This window comes from Melospiza melodia, chromosome 9, assembly GCF_035770615.1.
Source record: "Melospiza melodia melodia isolate bMelMel2 chromosome 9, bMelMel2.pri, whole genome shotgun sequence".
In the NCBI taxonomy this organism is placed as follows: domain Eukaryota; kingdom Metazoa; phylum Chordata; class Aves; order Passeriformes; family Passerellidae; genus Melospiza; species Melospiza melodia.
Genome location: NC_086202.1, coordinates 18,343,082 through 18,365,722, shown reverse-complemented (window position 1 = coordinate 18,365,722; position 22,641 = coordinate 18,343,082). Strand labels below are relative to the sequence as shown.

The following is a 22,641-nucleotide window of genomic DNA, read 5'->3' as shown; positions in this document are numbered from 1 at the left end:
GGCACTTAAGAAAAATCTGTTTGTAGCTGAGTGCAATTAAAAAGATTATTGCTTGGGGGCGGGGGTAGGGGCATGTTTTCACGGCCCTCTCGTGCCACAGCAAATTGTTTCTCTTCGTGGAAATCTCGGTTTACTCACACTGGAGTCTGAACACATCCTGCAGGCGATGAGTAATGATGAAATGAAATCTCTTAATGGAGGCTTTGCACAGTAGCATAATCACTCCCCGCCTGATACACACAGGTTACAAAGCGGTGCCCTAAAGAGATTGCCCAGCTCATCTGGATGGTGTCTCCAAAGTTTGAATAATTAGTGGCTCCCAGCCGCTTCCCCCTCCCCCACACTCTTTGCAGCCCCTAATTAATGAAAAGAGCCACGGGGAGGGATGCGAGCGGAGTCACTTTCCATGACAGAGTGGGGGCTAGACATTTCTCTCTCGGGGCGAGGCTCCCATCGGAGCCAAGGAGGAGGGAACCCATCCCCTGTGGGGTCTGGCGCGCTGTCCCACCGAGCGCAGCCCCCCGACCACCCAGCGCTTCGCCGGGGCCGCGCCACCACGCTCCAGCCAGGAGTCGCTTCTACGCTCCAGCAGCAAAAACTGACACCTCCTGTCCCCGACAAAGGTGATACCCGCGGGGGACACGGCCCACCCGGGCGGGGCTGCGGGCGTGGGACGTGTGCGTTGTTTCCCCACGCACACAGCAGCCCTGCCCGCTCCACGCCGAGCGTGCGGCTCTTCGGGGAGCAGTGCGATGCCGGCGGGCCCTTTCCCTCAGCGCCCGACGGGGACACGCGTGGGCGCGGCGCGCCTGGGAGCCCGTGGGAGCCCGCGCCCCTCCAGCAAAGCAGCCTCGGCGTGCTTTGTGCGGTGTGGGCTGCCGCCCGCCAGTCTGAATCCCTTCGGGAAAGGCATCTCGATTTCAGTTGCGTGTTTCTGTGCTGGACCGAATTCAGACCCAGCCAACCGCGGCGGCGGTCGGGGACTTATCAAGGAAAGATTAGAGGGTCCACCGGCTTTCAGCCACTTTGCCTGGTTTAACTATGCACAGCTAAAAGCTGAATGCACTGCTTGAGCTCACCACTTGAAAGGTTTTTTGAGCACTGGCCAGTTGAGACCCAGCGATTACTTAGATCATGGAGAAATAGAAAAAACCCACATCCTCCCTGGCGACATTCACAAAAAATGAGCAAACGGCTGCTGAGCAGCAGGAATCCCCCGCTTCCCCTCAGCCGCCGGGCTTCGGCCTCGCCGGTGCCCACTAGTGTCCGCAGCCCGCGTGGTCCCGGGAGCCCTCGGCACCCCCTGCCCTCGACAGCTGTCCTTCCCCGCACACACCGCAGCCTTTCAAAACGAAATAAAAATGCTCATAGCGTCAGAGTCCCTCGGTGCCTCGAGAATATCAGATAGTACTGTAAAATTACCCGGCAGACTTCAAGGTATTCTCCAAAACAAAGTAAGGCACTGCCGAGAAAAAAAAAATCACTATTTTTCGACAATGTGCACTGCCCTTTTCTAGGTTCTGATACATCCTGCGATTCTGCACAGAGAGATGACCTGCTCATCTGCCTCCTCCAAAGGGCCCGGCGAGGGGGCACGCTTAGATGCTAGGTGGGCGTATGCAAAAGCAAGGACTTGGCTGAGTTCTGCCTCGGTCGATGCTGGGCAGAAACACCGTGGGGAATGCGTGGGCCTGCGTCTTTGCCAGCACCCCTTCCGTGCTCCTCCATCCCCTGTGAGGAGGGCTGGGCACGGCAGGAGCTTTCGGGCCGCCTCTGCAGAACCAGAGCCTTCTGTTTGAAACAAAACAGGTTTTCCGATCGGCCTGAGCCCCTCCTGTGGCTGTCACACCCCGGGCAGGCCTGTCCGGCCCCAAGCCCGAGGGAGGTTTGTGTGGGGTCAGGCAGGGCAGGCCGGGCCCGTGACCCGGGCACTCGGAGCCATTTGATTGGGCCTTGCTCGAAGGAAAATCACACCAAGCACCAGGAGAGCTGACCCTTAGGTGCACATCTCACCCTCTTTGGGACACAGGTTACCTCAGCACAGCGTCTCACAGTGCTTCAAGCTCCCGCAAGGCAGGTGACCACGTCTAATGGTCCCTTCTTACACCTTCTGTTGCTATTTGCATAAAGGCTGCAAAAATTATAAACTCTTGCGATATGAAGTGCAGTGGGAATTGTCCATCCCAGTTTCCTGACACCTGCATCCCAAATCAGGTGATGTTTTCCAAGCAGTATTAGGAGATGCCACCACCACACCGGTTCCTGGGCGGGTGGTAGGATGCAGAGCTTCCGGGGCGGCTGGGCAGCTACCAAACCCCTGCTGCCCTCAACAATCCTGTTCCTTCAGCCCGAGCCGAATTTTAAAAGAGAACAGGAACTCTTGAGTTCATCCTTTATAATCCCTGTATCACAAAACACAGCGAGAGTGGCTCGCCTTCATTATTGGTATAAGATTACTCTTCAATTGCAGCGAAAATCCATCCTTTCAAAAGCATTAAAGGGTTGACGTTTCTTTTCCTGATACAAGCCCATATTCAGATTACATGGACACTAATCAAATAACCTGGGTTATTTCATTTGTCAACATGTTCATAAAAATTTTCTACCAGGCGTTAAAGGCATTTATATGGAACGACATCTTTCAAAAGCAATGTCGCTAGTCCAGATTTAGGGTATATTTGATTATGACAAGACGTTTGATGGTTTTATTTTACATACCAGCTGTGCCACAAATCGTTTCATACCTCAAAGTCCTAATTTTTATCCTGCGAGTATTTTCTACGAAGCAGTTGTTTTCATTTTAAGCGGCTCTTGTCAATACCTGCAGCTCCTAGAAGAGCCTTCTATTCAAAAGCGTTGTCAGATGATCTAAAGGACAAGTGGGAAGGCGGCTTTGGAGATGGTTTTGTTTGGTTTATTTCGGCGTGCGTGTGTATGGTTTTCCCCTCCCCAACTTTAAAAGAAACTCCTCGGTTCATGGTCCCGTTACAAGGGGGAATCCCGTCCACCTCGTGGCTCCCCCGCGCTGCTGTCCGCAGGATGCCTTCTGCTCGGCCAGGGCTGCGGGCCCCGCGGGCGGCACGGCAGCGGCTCCCGGCGGAGGGGGCGCCTGGCTGGCGGCGGGGGTCGGGGGCAGGAGCTGCGGTAGGCGTTTCCCGGGGTCTGCTCTGGGCGGGGAGCCGCGGCGGGAGGAGGGTGCCGGCGTGCTGGGGCGGTGCGGCGGCGGGGGCTGCGGCGCGGCTCTCGGGGGGCCGGGCGGCCCCTGCGGTGGGGTGAGCTGAGGTGAGGGCTCCGCGGGCACTTGGCCGTAGCGGGATCCTGGGAGAGGGACGGGGCGCGGCGGGACCCCCGGCGCCGCAGATCGCCCGTCCCCTGCAGCGGGACCCCCAGGTGAGCGGGGCCGGGACAGAGGGGCCGGGCGGGGGACAGCGCGGCCGCTGCCCCTGCAGAGCGCGGCGAAGCGGAGCAGCACCGTCCGTCCCGCCCGGCCGGGCTGCGCTCCCGGAGCCGCGGAGCTGCCGGGACCGGGCCGGGGCTACCCCCGCGCTCCCGCACGGCCGGGACCTGCCCGGGGACGGGGACAGGGCTGGGCTGCCCCGGGGCCGGGAGTGGCCGGGGAGCAGGTGAGGGCACGGAGGTGGCCTTTGCTGACTGGTGCCCAGCGCTGGCCGTGCTGCCGCCCGCTCCAGTGCGGCTGGAGGGGCCCGGGCAGAGCGACTGTGCCCACCCGGGGCTGACGGGGCCATGCCCGCCGGGGCCGTGCCCACCGGGGCTGCCGGGGCCATGCCGACCCAGGGTTACCGGGGCTGCCGGGGCCGTGCCCACCGGGGCTGCCGGGGCCGTGCCGAGCGGAGGGGGAGGCGGGTCCCCCTCGGCAGCCCCGCCGGCAGTCGCGCTTTTCCTCCCTCCCGGCTCTCTTCTCTCGCCGAGAGCTCTCGAGCATCACTTGCTCTTTTTATTGGTTACAGCGCTCCTCATCCTTCCAACTTCGACAGGTGATCGAGCATCGTGGCTGTTCTAGGTACTTACCTAGGGTCTAATTGCTTTTATGAAATTGATGAACTTTGTTTGGAATAGCTCACATTGTTATTCTCTGTTTGTGTGTATTCCTTATATCATGGATATCCATGTAGTAGAAATTTCTTACTTGAGTTAGGAGCTGCTATTGCTGTCACTTTAAAATGTCACATTGATCTTTAAATTTGCAAATCTTTACATTAAAAGGTTTTTGTAGGAATTCAGTCCACTGAAAATGTTTGAAGCATATTAATGACTTTTTTTTCTGTGAACTAACAGCTACTAGTTCAAAGAAATGTCAAAAGAAATTTGATGGAGGATCAGATTTTTTAATAGTTTTATATTTTTAGTACAGTTGCTTTCACATAAAAAGCAGTTGTAGTCATGCATGAAATTCCGCATTTAATAATCAATTACGTCTCAGGAGTTTTCCCTTATTTTTGGCTTTTAAAAATGTAGCACTTGACAGCTTTTGTTACCGTGATTAAGTATAACTGGTACTAGAGAGAGGAATAGAGGAATTTTTTTTGGCAGTAGAGTGATTAAATTTATGATTTTTAATGTATAAAACTACACCAAAGCATAAACTGTTATTTGAAAATGCAATTATTTTTTGTATTTAATAAATTTCTAGTATTTCAAAGCAAAATAAAGCTGCCTTATGGAACTCTACAGAGATCTAATTTTCTAGAGAAAATAGTTTTGTAGCCATAGAAATACTAATATAAAGTCAAAATATTTAGATCCCGTTAGCTGAATGTAATATAACCAGATGAGAAAGTACAAAAATAAATTATGGGTAAGAATTACAGAGTGTACCAAAGATTTTGCAAAAGAAATTAGCTGGCTAAATCCTAGTATTTACAGATGGATATTTCCATGTCTGTAATGCTGTGATTCTGTTAATATAATTTTCCTGCAGCACAGTCTTACGTTACCTGCTATTGATAAACACCAGGTCAAAGAGCAAAATATTTTGTTGGAGAACAAACTGTTTTGGGTAAGACTTTAATTTGCAAAATGACTTTCAATTAAAAGGTTTCATTGTAGCAAAAACTAACTTATTTATGTTGCCTCCCACAATTTCACCTTGCATAGTGTCCTTCAGCTCTGTCACTTGCTCTTATTGGAGTTGACATCATGTGTAGTAAGTTTGGCACAAATGTAAGTAAGATTAATGTAAGTTAATGCCCCTTAGTACTATTGAAGAAATCTTCAGCACCAGCCATGTGGAAGTAACTGATCTTTGTTTAAAAATATTTCTTCTAAAATACAAATTATGAACAATTATGAAAAAATCACAAAAAATAATCAGGTGTATGTATGGCTTAAATAGGTGTATGTATGGAGCTATGTTCAGCTGTGAAGACATGTATGTGTGTATAAATGTTTCCATCTTTATGTATATGCTTACATACCACATGTATATGCTTTTCTGTCAGAAAGAAACATTTGAACAGATATTACATTTTTTAAAGCTGCCAAAATCAATAGTAGGACTCTTAAATAGGAGCATATCTTAATATATCTTTAAATTGAACCAGATAATGTAACTTTAAAGAATTTCTGAAAAAGAGACATCAATGTGAATTGTATGAAGATGGAAGACAAATATTTATGACTGTTTTCACAAGTTACACATTTTGGTTCAGTGTGTTTGTGTTTGGTTCAGCCTGTTTGTGTTTCATTCATGCTGTTTGTGTTTGGATCATGTTGTTTGGTTGGCTGTTGTTTCTCCATTTTCTGTGGCTGCATACAGGGAATGGTGGTTTTGTCTGCATGGATGCCTGGGTGAAGGAGCCAATGCACAGATCTATGTCAGAACAAACGTATAAACACAGATTACTGTGGTCAGGGCTGCTGTTTATGTGAATCAAGGATTTTGCTCAAAGCAGGCACACGCATCTGTGTGACAAGTAACTTTCCTAGACTGTGTGACAGATGAATGGTTGCCTTCTTTGTTCCCCCTCTCATGGAATAACATTTGCTTTCTGTTCTTTTTGGATGTCCCTGCAAAATTCGAACTTCCTGTGATGTTTCAGAGCATTATGTCAATTGCTGAACAGTGAACAGTGCCAGAGCAGCCGGTGCAAAACCAGACCAAGTCCTGAGGTGACCACCAGCACAATTCAGGCCTGGATATGAGATACTGTGAGCTCTGAACTGAAATGTATCCATACAGTGTATGGCATGTGCAGCTGTATAAGCAGTTGAAATTATGTATTCATAACATTCACAGTTTGATATTCCTCAGTCCTGGATGAAAAATTAAAATAAGCTCCATTTTTTTCTATAGAAACCCAGATTTTTCCTTTATCCTACAGAAACCCTGTTTTTTAGGTCTTAGGCCTTGAAACCACAAGAGTGAAGTGGTGGATAAATGCACTGCTTCAGTAAATAGAACAGCTGTAAGCCAGTGAAGAGTCAGCCCTTCACACAAAAATAAAGTCTTTGAAAGCCAGTAGACTGTGGAGCTATAGTCATCTCCTCTTTATGCACAGGTGGATTGTCTGATTTATGAGTGACTTGTACAGCTCAGTACCATCTAACAGGATTCATTAGATCAGACACAGTGCCAGACAGAGGCATTCATTCTGTCTTTGGGACCAACCCAACTGGAAAGGAATATTGACATTTTATGCATCATGAGGCCAAATTCCTAGACTCAGTCTGTTTGAACCACTAGCATTGTAGAAAATAAATGTACTTCATCCTTTCCAATGGATGCAGCACGTTATTACTGTTGCTCATTGTCCAGGTTGAAGTATGAAGAGTTCTCCCAGTGCCTGCACTGCATTTCTTGTGGTTGAGCACCGGATGAGATGGAACAGAGACCTCAGTAGCCCTGTTGTTCATGTTCTGCCAGATTCCAAACCTCCAGCTAAATCCAAGGAGGCTTCATGTGGAACTGTGCAGAGACTGTTGCATCACACATCCCAGCAAGGGAGTATTAACCAGGCTTTCCAGCTGTGTGGGATAGCCCATTCCTTTCCTACCTACCACATTTCTGGCCATGGAAGAGAGTGGAAGTAGAATTAGGGGTTCAGTGTGGAAATCCCAAAAACCATAGGGAAGTTTGGTGCTGGGCTGCCATTTGAGAGCCAGTGGGGTGAGAGTATGTGCATCTGCTGGGACTTGTTCAAATCTCAGTTATTTTCTCATCAAACCAAATATGATGCTCAATCCCAGGCATTTTGTACCTGACATCAGGTAAAGACTGGAAATTGCATCCTTGTGGTGGTCTTAGAGACGTGATGTAATGTTCATCTGCTTTGGAGAGGGAGGTCTGTGTGTCTGTGAGGCAGCTACCATGCATCAGGGGAGAGGCCACTTCAACTTCCCTATTCTCAGAGAAAATAAGAACAAACTTGAAAGCTTTTCTTTTAGGTTCCACTTCCCAATGGTTCCTGTATGTCACAAGACTTGTTGAAAGCAAATGTGGAGCTTGAGGTATTTGTTAATTTCCAATCAGGGATTTTAGCTCTGTCTTCTTCATTATTCCCACAGAAGTTTGAGAGATTGTTCATAAATAAAAAGATTTGGCAGTTTCATGATTCACTAGGCTGGGTATCCAGCCAAGATATAATGATGGTTCATCAAAAGCTGTCAGCTTACATTGCACGTACTGGGGATTTCAGATGATGGAAGAAAATTTGAAGACCACACAGCCTTAAAATAGTAAGAACAGGAGAGCTGCTCCCTGAAGGTATCGGGATGATACAATAACAAAGTCATGAGCACCCCATAAACTTGAAGGTCTCTAATTCACAATGAAATTCACTCCATAAGGGCCCAGTTTCTAAAAGCTCAAACTAGACACCAAACTCCACACCTCAAGCTGCCTTCTCATCATTCCAGAACAATCTAGGCAGTGAACTTCCCTATTTCTGCTCATTTTTAGGTATTTGGCAGGTTAGAGTTTTGCAGCTGCTGTACAGAGAAGTCTGAAGAAAGAAAGCTGGGGTGGCCTGGAATGCCAAGGGAAGACCATTTCCATGCATCAGGCTAGTTCAGTCCCGATTGTATTCCATTCTTCCAGATTCTGTTCATCTCTGCAGTCAGCAAATTCCTCCTTGATGCATAGTTGTATTTCCTTGTACTTCTTGCCAGATGCCTAGCTCAGGTAAGCACATCAGGCAAGTGTGACTGAATCATGCCAGGAGAACAGAACTGTTAGATGAGCAGTACATCAAGAGCTGTGAGGAACTGAGAAGAGAGGTCCTCAAAATATGCCCCAACTGTAGCCCTGGAGTGCAAAAAAAAAAGGTTAAAATTCCAGTCTCCACAGGTTTAATTATTGTTCTCTCATTTACCTCGTCAGTGCTAATTGGGCTGTTCTTAATCCATGGATGTGACATGGCTCACTGGCAGGAAAGGGACCTCTGGATCTGTCACCTTCTTGCTTCTCTGCAGGATCACTGCTGGGATCCAAATTTGTGACCAGTAACAATGGGAAGAGCAAAGAGCATAATCAAAGCTCAGAAATTCGGGGTGTATTGTCTTATGTCCATCTCAAAGATGGACAGGTTGCTAAACCTGAGACTCAGAAATGAGTGACATATGACTAGTTTTTTTTAAAATCCAGAGAAATTGTTTCCCAGGTAATCCAAGATCTTTGCATATTTTTCTAGGGGTATAATATCTGTCTGAGGGGTAACAAACCAAACCTCCGGATGGCTTTCTTCATCCCAGAAAGGCAGGGAATGGCAACACATAGCTGTATCTCCCAAGTGTTTTTGTACAATTTTCTTCATGTGTGTGGGATTTTCAGCAGTGAAGGTGCAAAGAAATCATTTTGTGCTCAGAAAGACACCTGACTTGCATACAAGCTGAAGCACATAAACTGTGTCTTGCAGTAGCAATGAAGTAAAAGAAATTACTTGTTTAGACTTTTTATGCTTATAAAGGACTTCTCAGCTTGTGACTGAATTTAGGAAACAGGGTTTAGTTTCTGGATTTATTTCATGGGTTCTGGGATTATTTTTTAAAGCAAGAATTCTCCATTCTTTTATTTGATTCCCTGCCAGTTTCCTTCAGTTTTAGTTTTTATTTTTCTGCTTTGCAGTTCACAGCTTAAATAAATGGAGAAGAAAACCTGGTATAGAAGAAAAGCAATTGTATAAAACCCAAGAATAGATTTTCTCACTTTTCTATTTTGTATTCCATTGAAATTTCCTTCATATGTAAAGAATCCTCAGTTCCTTATAACAACAGAAAATAATAAATTCTGCAGACAGAACCACTCTGTCTGCATCAGCTCAATTCCTTTATTATCTGTAGTTTATTGTGCATGACACTGCACGTCTGATCATGGATTCCTCAGGCCGACAGACCTGCTATTGAAATCAAAGGCAGTTTTGGCAGTGGCACTGTCACAGGTTATGTGCTTCAGGGAAAATGCCATCACACTTTGGAGCAGAAAGGAGTAAGTTAAAAGGTGAAGGAAATGATGGCTCCATTTAATATTTCTGTTCCTTTTTGGCTTTCAGTTTTGTTGACATGGGAAATGCAGAGCTGTAGTGTTTACATTAACCCCTGCTCTGGAGAAAGTCTGGAGTAGACACAGAAATGGTTGGGAAGACAGTGGGGTGATCGTTTCCAGGATCAAATACTTTCAATTATTTTTTTAAGAGTATCTTCTGTGCCATTTTTTTCCCAGCTAGGATAATTGCTCTGAAAGTGATATAAATATATGCAATTTAATCTACAGTTAAAATGGAAGTAAAGGTGAAAGTGAAGTAGTTATTGACAATTTTGAAAATCAAATGAATTTTGAATAAATACTTTTTATTACCTGCTTGTGTTTTTGATTGTGAAGAGCAGAACTAGCTAAATAATTTCTGGATGAAACCGTTCCCCTCTTGCAAATGTGATTAGTTTGTTTCCTTCCCACTTGCATAGTTGATCATAGTACTGAGCAGGGCTACCAGTGCCTTTAGGGCCACTAAGAAGCTCCAAATGATGCCACAGTTCAGTGTGGTCATTGTGGCAAGGAGAATCGGGTCAAATCCTCTGAAAATAGAATTCAGGGGAGTCCTTGCTCAACTCAGTGCTTCTACATTTGGGAATTTCCAGACATTTCTTAGGAGAGCTTGCAGTGACATCTGAAGGCCATGCAGTAGAAAACCAGGGATCTGAAAATTTCTTTATTTTCCTCTCTGGTAACATGTTTCTCTCATGAGGTACAGGAGCTATGTAAACACATTTCAGGAAGGTAGAAGTTGTAACCTTAATTAGTTAATGGGATGCTAGACAAGTGCTAGGAAAGGTGAGAGACTAGGAGAAGGCTATTTTAAGAGTTCCAGCTTGGAAGAACACTCAGGAAACCAAAAGTTGACTAGCAATTTGTATGCTGCTCTGGAGGCAAGCAGGCTGGGAGCATTTGCTGTGAGCATCATCTATTTAATGTGCTTTTTGATGGAACATTCAGAATTGCATAATCCATAGGGAGTTGCCTGCCCATGGGTCCTTGTTCTTTGACAGATCTGTCACACTTCCCAGAAATCAAGATGCAAAATCCATCACTCAGGGACATGGTATATGTGTATCAGATACTGTCTGGAGGATGAAGAGTCCATTAAACAGCAAGTCCCTAAACTCATCCATATGAAGAATTCCCATCTGTGACAGATAGAATATGGGGAGTACCCATAACAGGTGATCTGAATCTAATGTGCTACTAAAGCACTATAAATATTCATTTTATTTCAGCCTCTCAGAGATGTCTGTGGGTAATTCCAGAGGGATAGGAACTGCTCATGCAGAACCTGAGTGGGAACAGCAAGATCATGTTGTATGGGGGGGATCCTGGGAAGCAATGGCCGTCCCAGCTCTGGCAATTTGGGGCAAGCATATCATTGCCTGCAGGATGTAGGGCTGAAGATCTGACCTTCACAATGAAGCCTGTGGTACAGTTCTGTAAACTGTTATGTAGTAGGAGAAGAGTGAGTGAAGTCATATGTACAACAGCTAGTGAATCTGTAAGAAATGGAGGCACGGCAGATTTATTGCTCATTAAAGAAGGCAGTCAAAATGTGGAGATCAATGGCATTAAGACAAGAGTAATCAGTTGGGTGAAGTCATGGGGAACAGTCATTCTCTGTTATGGGAATTTTCTCTCTTCACTCACTGGGAAGAATGTGAGTGATTCACCTACTTCAGCCTGTCAAATTAAAATGGCAGGCATTGTAGCATACCTTCTCCATTTCTCATTATGAGTCCGTTTCCAAGTTCTTAATTAATTTTCTTTGACTATGAAGACTGTTGGCAAAAGTGTGAGATTGTCATTGAAACAAAATTTTATAATTAAACTCAAGTACTGGGTTCTTGGTTTGGTGTAGAATTCTCATTCAGACTCAAGTCTGAAGTTCCTGAAAACTTAAGGGAGGTTTTATTAAAAAAACCTCTAAACATCTTGACTGTGGCTGAAATTTTGGCTTTAGATTATAACCAGATAAAAAACATGTAGAGGTTCAAACTTACATCCAAACTGAAGGGTATTTCAGATTTTTCAGATTTGTATTCTGGCCTATTTACACTTTTTTTTTCCTAGCTAATTTCTGCTGTCTGTTTTGAGTGTTGTGGGTGCTGCTGCTGTATTTCAGCTGCTCTGAGATCTCTGGTGGTGGTTTCAAGGTATGAGGTATGCATTGACCATTATACAGCCTTCTGCCCCACAGTGTAGTCACACTCCTGCTAACCCTCTCTGACAATCCAGCAGGTGCCCTCTGGCAGTATTTCAGTTCTCTGTGGTAAGGGCAGCAGCTACCAGAGAGCCCCCTACCACCCCCTACCTGTGCAGGAGGCAGGACTTGTTCCAGTACTGCCCTGGATGAATCTGCACTTTGCAATGGAGACCCCTGAACGAGGGCAGGTTGGAAAACCCACAGGATGCAGCATGTCCCTTTGCAGAGGTAGCAGCACAGTTTGAAAGCAGTATCATGTTTGTTCACTGTTATCCCTCTGCTGATGAGCTTGGCTTAGTGACAGAAGCTGAAATCTTGTGGATGCAGATGGAGGAGCTTTCTCATGCTATTTGAAGACTGCAGAAAAAGTTTCACCCTTTTTCTTCTAATGATGCAGAGGATCCCCACTCTCCACTCTGAGTACCAGCAGCACATCTTCAGCCGACACTGCAAAAAGCCAACACTGTAGATTTAAATGACTCTCCCTACCTGACATAACTCTGACCAGACCCTATCAAATCCAGTAGCTGAGGAGGCACCCAAGCTGCTGTTTGAGCAGAGGGTGGCAGAGAGAATGACCCAATCCGGAGAGAACCGATTCCTGCCTGACAGGGTGCTCAGAGCCTGAGACCGTGCAATGCACGGACAGCAGCAGAGATGGGGATGCCCTGCTTCGCTTGCTCACAGGGCAGAGATGGGGATGCCCTGCTTCGCTTGCTCACGGGACACTGTGTGATGCTGAGATGTGACACTAGATGGTGCATTCGCCACGTGATTGGAAAACAGGGATCTTCCCGGCGCGTTTAGAGCAAGGCTGACGGTCACTGTCCCGTCTGCTGTGTAATCACAGTACATCCTTCTCACAGCTTTTCACAAAAGTGACCCTTCCATGCAAGAGTCAAATTCCGTGCTCCCACAGCTGCCAGGGTGGCACTTTGAGACTTTGGCACTTCCACATGTAGGTTTGGGGGATTTTTTTGTCTGATCACGTATTAAGTTAACAAGTAATTTAGAAACAAACAAACTTTATTGTCATATTGATTTTAAGGGATGCTTGAGGGCATGTGTTATCCCACTCTTTGCCTTGGTTGTCTGGTTTAGGCCTTCCTCCTTCTGGGGTTTATACATACTGAATGTCTGACCATGTATTTTAATATTTTTAGGGTAGGGTCTTAGACCTTGCCTACAAGGAATAAATTATACTGAATTAACTACCCTGATTTAGAAACTGATTTAGTTAAATCAGTGCAACTCTCCTGAGCACTTTATACCACTTCAATTTAAGTCATGAGTCAGTGAGTAACAAATCAATTCTGCTGTCAGAGAGTGAGAAAGATTAGACTAGATCTTCAGCCCTTCCATCTCAGTATTTATTAGGCTAAGGCGTCTTCAGGGCTTGTTGCTGTTCTCTTTAATTTTATCTGCCTAATGGACCTGATCCAGCTCTTGATGGCATAAATGAGGGGTTTTCCATGACCTCCAGCTGGGAGCTGGAGATGACAATATCTTTATTAGAAACCCAGAGAGACTTAGAATGACAAATAACTCAAGCCTGTCTTCTCCTTGCTGCATACTGAGTTCTCACATTGTGGCTCATATTGCAGAAGTTGCATCTACAATGACAAATACATTATTCTACATTCAGGGCTGGAAAATTTATCCTCTAAAGATAGGAATCTCTACTAACATTGTGCTAGGACTATCACTATGCAAAGAGTCATAATCTGATTTGATTTTCTCAACAATAGCTGACAACATATACTTTGAGGCAGGGTGAAAATAATTCTTTTGAGGAATTTCCACAAATTCTGTGCATACTGGTTGGATAGACTCAAGACTCAGGTTATTCCTGGTTTCGTAGCAGCTTAACCAGAAACTAGACTGATGTTCCACTCAAGCAATAAAAGCACAGCTTTTTCAAAAAGTCTTGCTTTATTTTGTTGCTGTTCTCCTTCTCTACCTTTCTTCACACTTCTACAAAATAATAATAATAATAAGGATATCTGAGAATATGTTTAAGAATATACTGAGTTCTACTCACTCAAAATTTTGCTTATTTTTCCCAAATCTTGTTACTCCTGTCTGTAGAGAGCAGCGGTTGAACACTTGGACTGTCTGCCTATTCCAGGAAGAGTTTGTTTACAAACCTAAGACTGGTTTAGTGTAAAGTAATCCTTCTCATTCTGAACTGGATGTTAATAAAGCTGTAAACTCTGTAACCAACAATGTCCTGGCAGACTCTTACAATTCACCTACAGATCCTGGAAATCTTTGTATTTGAAGTAGTGATGCCACCTTCTACTTCATCTCTGTGCCAAATGTGATTTCTTGTGTTTTTTACAGGTTTATAATGGAACTTACCTCTTTGCCTAAATTCCTTTGGACAAGTGACAACAAGCTTCTGCATCACCATTTTCCAGACATACTGGCTACTGTTCATACCACACAAGACATCCCTGAAGAAGTTGTTTTTGGACCATGCATGCTCCAGAACACCCTGCTGGACACTGTAGCTTTCATTGCTCTCAAATGTTCTGACAGACGGAACATCCACTATGTATTTAAGGTATGAGAAAAATAGGAATGGGTAATGTTAGACCTATCAAAAAGAGGTACACCATCCCTGAGAAGGTAATTTTGCAAGGGGTAGGTTTTTGTTTTTTTCAGCACAAGTAACAGCTCCCTCAAAGAAAGGACCAGTGCATTTCTGATTTATGAGCTGTAGACTGAAGGACCTAAGGAAAACTCTGCCCTTTGCAGGAAGAATACAAAGTCTCACTTCTATGCTGATGATTGATGGCCTGCTTCAGATCTGACTTGGAATAGGAGGGAAGGGGGACAAATAGTTTAGAAACCTCTAGTTCAGCTTTTTCAGGACAAAGGAGGTTTATCAGGAGGTATGACAGCCTTGTGAGAACAGTGGGGGAAGACTGTGCCACTGATTCATGCAGGTGGTACATTCACAGCATTTATTTACTGATCTAGGTAACTGCTACCCCAGTGTGTTCAGTTATCCTTGAAAGTGAAACCACAATGGCAGTCAGACAACTAGCCCACACACACTTTGGGCAGCCACAACTTTATGCTGTTAGTACATGGACTTCCTAAAGTCACCTTTGATCTGTATGTCTGTGTTACAGCTACACTTTTCAATCACTGTAGGGAAGGCAGAAACCCCAGGATTGCAATGGATTGTTAGCTCTCAAGCTCTGGTTCTCCACTTTTTTTTTTTTTTGTTTCATAGCCACTGTTTATCATGTTGACCACTTACCCCAACTTTCTGGGTCTTGGAGTGCCTTTCAGTCACTGTTGGTCTAGATGAAGACAGGAAGGTGTTTTATGGTGTGAGAAAAGCCAATTTCCCATATTCTACGGCATGGATGGGTCTGGGAGAGATCCAGGTTTGCCTAAGATTTCTGTACTCTGGAGGAGAGAAATCCCAAGGCACATGTGTAATATGGAAGATACAGTTGTTGGCAGATAACCTGTTCTACATTTCTGCTTTAAGCAAATTAAGAGGGAGAAGAAGAGGCTTCAGGGTTTATCTGACTGTTTTGAGTCTCTGGCACAAGTTTGCTTTCTTGGACAGTGTTATTAATACTCCAGGAGACCAACAAACTCTTTGGAGAGAGACCTGCCCTGAAAAAAGGCTTTATTTTTGGAATATTTCTTTATTTCTCCTGGGAGTTTTGAATTACTGTAGAGAGAGCCTCAAAGGTTTTCTACATTGGAAGAGCCCTCTAGAGGGATGGCTTTAGTGTTTTTCTACACTTGAGCTAAGTAATTGCTATGCAGCAATGAAATTGGATGCCTGAGTTGGCTCAGATCTCTGTCTTTTGGCAGTAAATACATGAAATTCTGTGCAAGTAGCTGTTTCAGATGCAATTGGTAGTCCCATATCCTGTTAACTACTCATAATTAAAAGTAAACCTCCCAGAAATCAGGAACTACCATTAGGCTCCTAACTGTTTGAAGTAATTAATTAAAAATTCAATAATGATGCTATGTTGTCATCATGGCACTGAAGTGCAAAACAAAAAATGAGTTTTGCTCTGCTGGGTGTAGTACAAACAGAGCACACATGAAAATGAATTGGCAAGGTGAATTCGTTGCAACTGAGGTTTCTGTTCATTATTGTTCATCAGCACTCCAGCAAGACTTTGGGGAATGTTATTTCTAACAAGGGTTTAATCATCTTGGGCTTTTTTGTTTAGACCAAAGGAGAATTTCATAATCTTTTTTCCCTCATTTTCTTCGAGACCTTAATTTGATCTCCTTGGCCCAGTTTGTACACTTGGGCAAAGAAGATGCCTTGGCAGCCATTGGCACAGGTAGCTCTTTTCACTGATTCCTCTGCCCCTTACAGCTTCTTGGGGGTTTCAAGGAAGAGATTTACTGCCTCCTCTCTTCTCTTCTCTTCTCTTCTCTTCTCTTCTCTTCTCTTCTCTTCTCTTCTCTTCTCTTCTCTTCTCTTCTCTTCTCTTCTCTTCTCTTCTCTTCTCTTCTCTTCTCTTCTCTTCTCTTCTCTTCTCTTCTCTTCTCTTCTCTTCTCTTCTCTTCTCTTCTCTTCTCTTCTCTTCTCTTCTCTTCTCTTCTCTTCTCTTCTCTTCTCTTCTCTTCTCTTCTCTTCTCTTCTCTTCTCTTCTCTTCTCTTCTCTTCTCTTCTCTTCTCTTCTCTTCTCTTCTCTTCTCTTCTCTTCTCTTCTCTTCTCTTCTCTTCTCTTCTCTTCTCTTCTCTTCTCTTCTCTTCTCTTCGTCTCCCAAGGGAGCCACATTCCTCCACAGCCCAGCTCTGACTGAGATGCTGGACTGTGAAGGCCTTACCTCATATCTGTGTACAAAGGGTCCCTCTGGGCGATTGACACCTCCAGGAGAGGGTGGATTTGCTGGGTTTATAGTGTCTCTAGACACATGGAAAAATTAAAGCTAGTTCATTATTCTAGTTGGCAGAACCCAGATCGTATCTTACATCCGGTACTCCTCCTCACCTGCTTGAAGCTGACTGAGCTCTTTCCCTGGAGTCCTGGAGGAGCTGTGCTCCCTTTGACTTTGCTTAGAGCACCGGGTGGCTGCTCGGAATTTCTGAAACACAGCAACTAAAATATGACAGCCTCTGTCATAGCTGTTAGTTACAGCCTCTGTGTGTGGGTGGGTGTTCCTGGGTTGCTGTCAGGCACTTGTATTTCTCAATCATTGTTAATTGCCATGGCATTTAGAGAGAACCAGTTTCAGGGCATGCTAATTTATTTTCTCTCTTACGCTAAGTAACTCTCATCCTAATGGTTTTTTAATGTTTCATTCTTGTATCCAAGCTACTAATGTGATCAAACTTTCACTGTAGGTAATAGTCAGTTAAAACCAGAGAAATAGTTAGCCAAAATATTGTTTCTGGTACCAAACACCAAAGAATGGCTGCCCTGCAATTAGTGGAAAACAAAGAGCTATACATTGCTTGGGGTGAAATCTAGATCATACTTGTCATTAGACATTTTTCATTTGCAAACTTCTTCCTTTCTAAACAATGACTTAGTGCGTCAAAAATTAGTTCTTATGCATATAAACATTGCCTTTGATCACCCTGTGTTTTAACCTTCAAGCTATGAAAATATTCCCTTTCAAATGTTGCAGAGGGCACAGACCTGCTGTGGTAAACACCAAGGAAAAACCTATAAAGAAATAAATTATTCCTTATTTAGTGTACTAAAGTAAGTAAGACTGGAGTCACACACTGCGTGAGGAAGACAATACCAAATGTTTTGTACTTACATTATTTACTTGCCAACCTGTGACTAAATGACTCAGGAGTCCTGTGGAGTAACAATTATATGTGATTTAGGACTATGCAGTAATATACACACAGAACAGAAATTTAATTTGGGCAATAGACTTAATATTATTTTTTTAACTTTTTAGTGCCTGACCTGAGAAATGTTTCTAAACTTAATTTGTTTGGTATATCTGCATGCCCACAAATTGAAAGCAAATCAACCCCTTGCAGCTCTCAGAAATTATTTAACAAAAATATTGATGTGATGAGGTTTATCTGTTTAGATACCTTGAAATTAATTTAATTAATCTAGCAAAGGTAAAATATAATTTTATTTCTGAAAAAAAGGAAAGAGATCATATAAGTGCTTCTTAGTTGCATATATTAAAATCTGTATTTTATGTAATCTAGCCAAACATACATGCAGATGTTTACTTGGGGTATTGAATCAAATAACAATTACTTTTCTTGCACCCTCTGATCCATATCCTCTTATGGTCACTGAAAAGCTCCACATCTCCACATGCAACTGTCCTGAGTGTATGTTCATTCCCAGTTTCACACTGCATTGATCCAGGGGTCTGCACACTGTCAGTCCCCAAGTCACAGGCACATCTCCTGACTCATATCCCATTTTCATATCCCAAGTATTGAGACCCCTTCTTAGAGAGGATCCCACCTCCTGTACCTCTGTGATCCACGCCTGGCACAGTCCCATGGGATGGTGTGCACAGGACAGGGACTGACAAACCAAGGCTTTGCCATGGGGATTACACATGGACATTGGTGTCTCCTCCTACTTCCCACACAGCTGCATTCCCAGAGCTCTCAGCCCCTACACTGGGGAAGCCTTCTCCCTGGGATGCCTTTGATAATTTGGTGACACTGGCAGGTGTGGTGGGCTCACAGCTTTGTCATATGTGCTCAGTGCAAGGCAGAGACCAGGCTTTGTTCTTGGATTGGATGAACTCTTGCTTTGGGCCTTGAGACCTGTGACTTCCCTCCTTTGTGTCCTGTCTCACAGGTGGATGTCACATCTGTTCACGGTCCCTCAGGCCTGCCCTGGATGAGACTTGTACAAGCAGCTGCCCATAGCAAGGAGCAGAACTTGGAAGCTTACTTGGAAAACAGTCAGTTATACTATCGCTCCACCAGGAAAATCAGCAAAAACGAGGAGCTGCTTGTCTGGTATGATGAGGAGCTTTCCAGCCTCTTGGGTTTCAATGAGATAAAAGCTCAGAGGCCCCAGAATGGTAAGTACTGAATTGCTGATTGCAGGGGTCACTGAGGACAGAAGGGAGTCTGCATCTTCTTTAGTATGTGGTTGTCTTGTAATAACACATAACATGTGCAAATCCTTAGCTGGTCTGCTAAGAGAAAAGACCTTCTGCTTTGAGGTTTGAGCTGGAGGCACAGAGCAAGAAACAATTTGCAGTTCTTAATGCCATTCTCATTGGTACTTTCTAGCAGAGGATGGTGCACTAGGAATTCATGCTGAAATTCTTGAGCAATGCAATGGAAATCTTTGCACTTCAATAACTTAGAATCCTAAAAAGTCTAAAGTATCAGTTGGAAATTGGCCTTTTTTAGCTCACTGACAAATCAGGTGTAGACTAGTGTTCAGTTTTAATCTTGCAAATGAGCAGATCTTTAAAAATACATAACAAACCTAACAGTATTGCATGCAGCACAGTCTGCCTATTTAATGTTGGACACAGTAGAAATGAGGAAAAGAGCAAGCTTCAATTTCTGAGATGTTGCTGAAAATTCATTGCTCCAAAAGAAGTTGACCTAGAATTTGTTACAAAACTAAAAATCCAGATTACAGAGACACCAAGCGAGTTAGTCAGGTCCATACCAAGTCTGATTCTAGCTGTCATTTTTTCCAAATTTTACCTAGTTAGACTGGAACAAAACCCTTTCTACATTCCCTTTAGTTGATTTAAACAAAGTTTATATAGATTGGTTAGTAAAGGTAGAGGATGATAAAGATATGTGTTAGCAAATTCATATGGTAATGTGCTTGTCTGTAAATTAGTATTAAATTAATTCAGACACATTCATAGCAGGAACTGACTAAATCATTCCAGCTGGTTTCAGCGTATTCTGTTAATTTCTGTGTGGACACACTCTGCCAGCCCTTTGGATTTACCAGGGAAGAGTGTTACTTGCACAAGAAACACTATATCTGGACTTAAGACTTTAAACTCATAGGTTTAATGTTCCACTCATTTCGGCAGCCTTATTTTCTTATAAAAAGTTCAGCTTCTGTAGTTTGTGAAGTGATGTAAGCTGTGCTGAGTCCCAAATTAGGAATTTTTAATTCTACCCAACCAATTTATGAAGTTTCCTATGTATCCCAGGCCTCAGGTGCTGTCTGGCATCACTTAGATTGTAAAACTTCTGTGTTGTGAAATAACGTGACATGGATATAGTTTACAAGGGTTAAGATGTACCATATTTGTGTGATTGCTGAATTTTGTACCCTCTGGGCAGTCAATCATCCCAAAGAACCAGAGGGGCAGTGGGTCTGAAGACCACAAGGAAAGAGTGTTCCTTATTCTTCCTGCCCATCACTGACATTGTTTCAATTTGAACATCATTTTCTGTGCCATAGACATTTGTGCCTTAAGGCATATAACAGCTTGCCAAATGAGCATGAGTAAGGCCTTCAGGCATTAAGGTCAGATGACTTTTGAACAGTATTAAACTACCAGAGTATCCTAAAAATAGAGTCATGTAAAAATCTTCAAATCCTGGTCTAAAACTCATTATTGCTTGGATACATAGTGTTTAACGTTCATCTTGAATGAAAGCCAGTGACTTAGTTAAGAAATGTAGACCCAAATCTGGGTTTAGACTTCAAATCATTATGAAATCTAAATGGTTTTATCTAGATCATGGTGTACTGGCCATTTTATGTACTTTTATGTAATATAATTACATTTTATGTAATAAAATTTAGGTTTGAGAGTCTAAATGGAATATTTCTGCCAGTAGCATGGAAGCATGGAAGCAAATAAGAATGAACCATTTTGCATAGCAGGAAGGGCCCTGATCCTGCCCTGGCATTAGTTTTACCATGGGTAACCTTGTAAGACACGAGGTGTTCCTGGCTTTTTGTGTCAATAACAGGATCAGAATCTGCATCCACCCATGATTCCACCTTTGCAAAACTCATCACTTGTTTTCTGTTTCTGCAGAGTTGAGATGCCAAGAGTGCGACCGAGTCTTTAAATGTGAGCATTCCTATCTGTCCCATGTCCGCTTCCTCTGTGTGCCAGAGAAGAGTGCTCTGCTATGGAGAAACTTCCAGAACCCTAAAACTGAAAAGGGCAGCCTAGCTGAGCAGACCACGAATTTCCACAGTCTGGCAAGGGACCTGGAAGTTAAAATGGCAGCTTGTAAAGATGATGCTCATGGTGTTATTGGAGAAAGGAGAGCGAAATCTGAAGATGCTGAGAGCAACAGGAGCAGGAAAACAGTGCTGTTGGAGAAAACCAATAACTTGACTGAGGAACATAACTGTGGGGGCAAGGAAGAGGTTGGGGGAGAGCATGCATTGGCTGGGTCTTTAAGGAAGCTTAGTTCAGGGAGGCAGTCAGCTAGGAAGGATGCTTTAGAGCAGAAGCAGAGTGCTTTCACTGAGGTCAGGAGGATGAAAGAGAAGCTGAGGAATGAGAGACTGCAGGAGCCAGAGCAGGAGGATGGCATGGCCCCACTTGGTAAGGAGCAGGTGTCAAAGGAAGTGCTGCTGAACTCCTCTGGTAGTGCTTTCTCCTTTGTTTGGCCCACCAGAGCTCGAGGAGAACAGAAGAGTGCTTTCAGCAAGCCCAGTAAGTGCATAACAGAAAGAGCTGCAGTAAATTCCTCTCATCCCATGAGTGAGTCAACAAAGAGCCTGGGGGAGCTGTCTGGCTTCATTGCCACCGCAGACATCATGTGCTGCAGCAGTCTTCTCAATTCCAAGTTCTTTGTCAGTGATTTGTGTAATGCTCAGATGCTGCAGACAAGCATCACTCGGAGCAGTGTTTTCCCATATACCTCAGAACCGTGGCTCAAGCAAGCAGGAGGACAATTACAAAACACCACCACCACTTCCTCCTCCTCCTCCTCTTCTTCCTCTTCCTTGACTCTTCTTCCTCCCACCTTCACCTCCTTTGGAGTGGCTGCCCAGAACTGGTGTGCCAAATGCAACCTGTCCTTTCGCATGACGTCTGATTTAGTCTTCCACATGCGGTCACATCACAAGAAAGAGCATTCCTCAAGTGAATCCCAGTGCAAGAGGAGGCGGGAGGAGAAGCTGACGTGTCCCATTTGCCATGAGTACTTCCGAGAACGCCATCATTTATCCCGGCACATGACTTCTCATAATTAGAGCTGTGCAGGCAGATGTCACCAAGGGACCCCGCAGGTTGGATGAAGAAGGGAATGATAGTTCACTTAAATCCATTTCTTTTTTGAGTTTACATTAATTTCTTTCAGGAAATCACTGTTTACAATAATTTATAATAGATGCTTTGTGAAAAAATATTAAATGTTTACAAGAGTCTGCGTGGGTTTTAAGTTTTGAAAACTCAACCTAGCCCTTGTCAACCTATTTTTGAGGAAATAAAATAGTGAAAAGAATCCACATGCAGTGTTAATTTGCAGAGTAGGGGCAAAGTTATAGATTTGCAAACAGAGTTGTCTTTGCTTATATTTGTTTTGCTGGTGTCTGTGCAGTACAACATAAATACAGAAATAATAACCACATCATTGAATGAGGAAGCTTTAAGCATTAGAAAAATCAGAGCTTCTATGTCAAAAGAAGATAAGTTACTATTTCTAGCAGCTTTGGTGGACTCTTACTCCTTTATGTTAGCTGAATCAGCTTTCACCAATTTTTTAAGTTAAAAACTGACATCTTACCATCTCCTTGGCTTTCAAAGGGACCTGAATGTTTGAAATCTATGATTGTCAACAACTGACTGGCAGACTGCCAAAGATGATGGAACTTGTAAAGCAGAATATCCAAGTTCTGTTCCAGGCTCTGCTGCTTTTGAAATGTCTTTTACACAATGAAATCAATGTGGGTCTGTTTCAAAATGTGAGCTATTGTCAAACACTCTAAGACCTGTGTGACTTTAGTAGGCATACAGATCTAATGGGAGTAGAGTTCAGCCTGTGGTT

The 22,641-nt window shown here is 43.9% G+C and overlaps 1 protein-coding gene across 1 annotated transcript; it reads left to right on the top strand.

The window, feature by feature from the left end:
• The first annotated feature begins 3,234 nt into the window (after positions 1 to 3,234).
• Positions 3,235 to 22,021, top strand: ZNF488 (zinc finger protein 488). The gene is made up of 4 exons (XM_063162851.1): positions 3,235 to 3,282; positions 14,046 to 14,268; positions 18,494 to 18,722; positions 20,673 to 22,021. Exons 2-4 carry the CDS (start codon positions 14,053 to 14,055, stop codon positions 21,845 to 21,847), a joined length of 1,620 nt encoding a protein of 539 aa, XP_063018921.1. The 5' UTR covers positions 3,235 to 3,282; positions 14,046 to 14,052; the 3' UTR covers positions 21,848 to 22,021.
• The last annotated feature ends 620 nt before the right edge of the window (positions 22,022 to 22,641 follow it).

Bases quoted from the DNA above. Each gene is read 5' to 3' on its own strand.
- ZNF488 (XM_063162851.1), top strand. From the start codon at position 14,053: ATGGAACTTACCTCTTTGCCTAAATTCCTTTGGACAAGTGACAACAAG. The intron at 14,269-18,493 runs GTATGAGAAAAA...CCTGTCTCACAG, and splicing joins ACATCCACTATGTATTTAAG to GTGGATGTCACATCTGTTCA. The intron at 18,723-20,672 runs GTAAGTACTGAA...CTGTTTCTGCAG, and splicing joins AGCTCAGAGGCCCCAGAATG to AGTTGAGATGCCAAGAGTGC.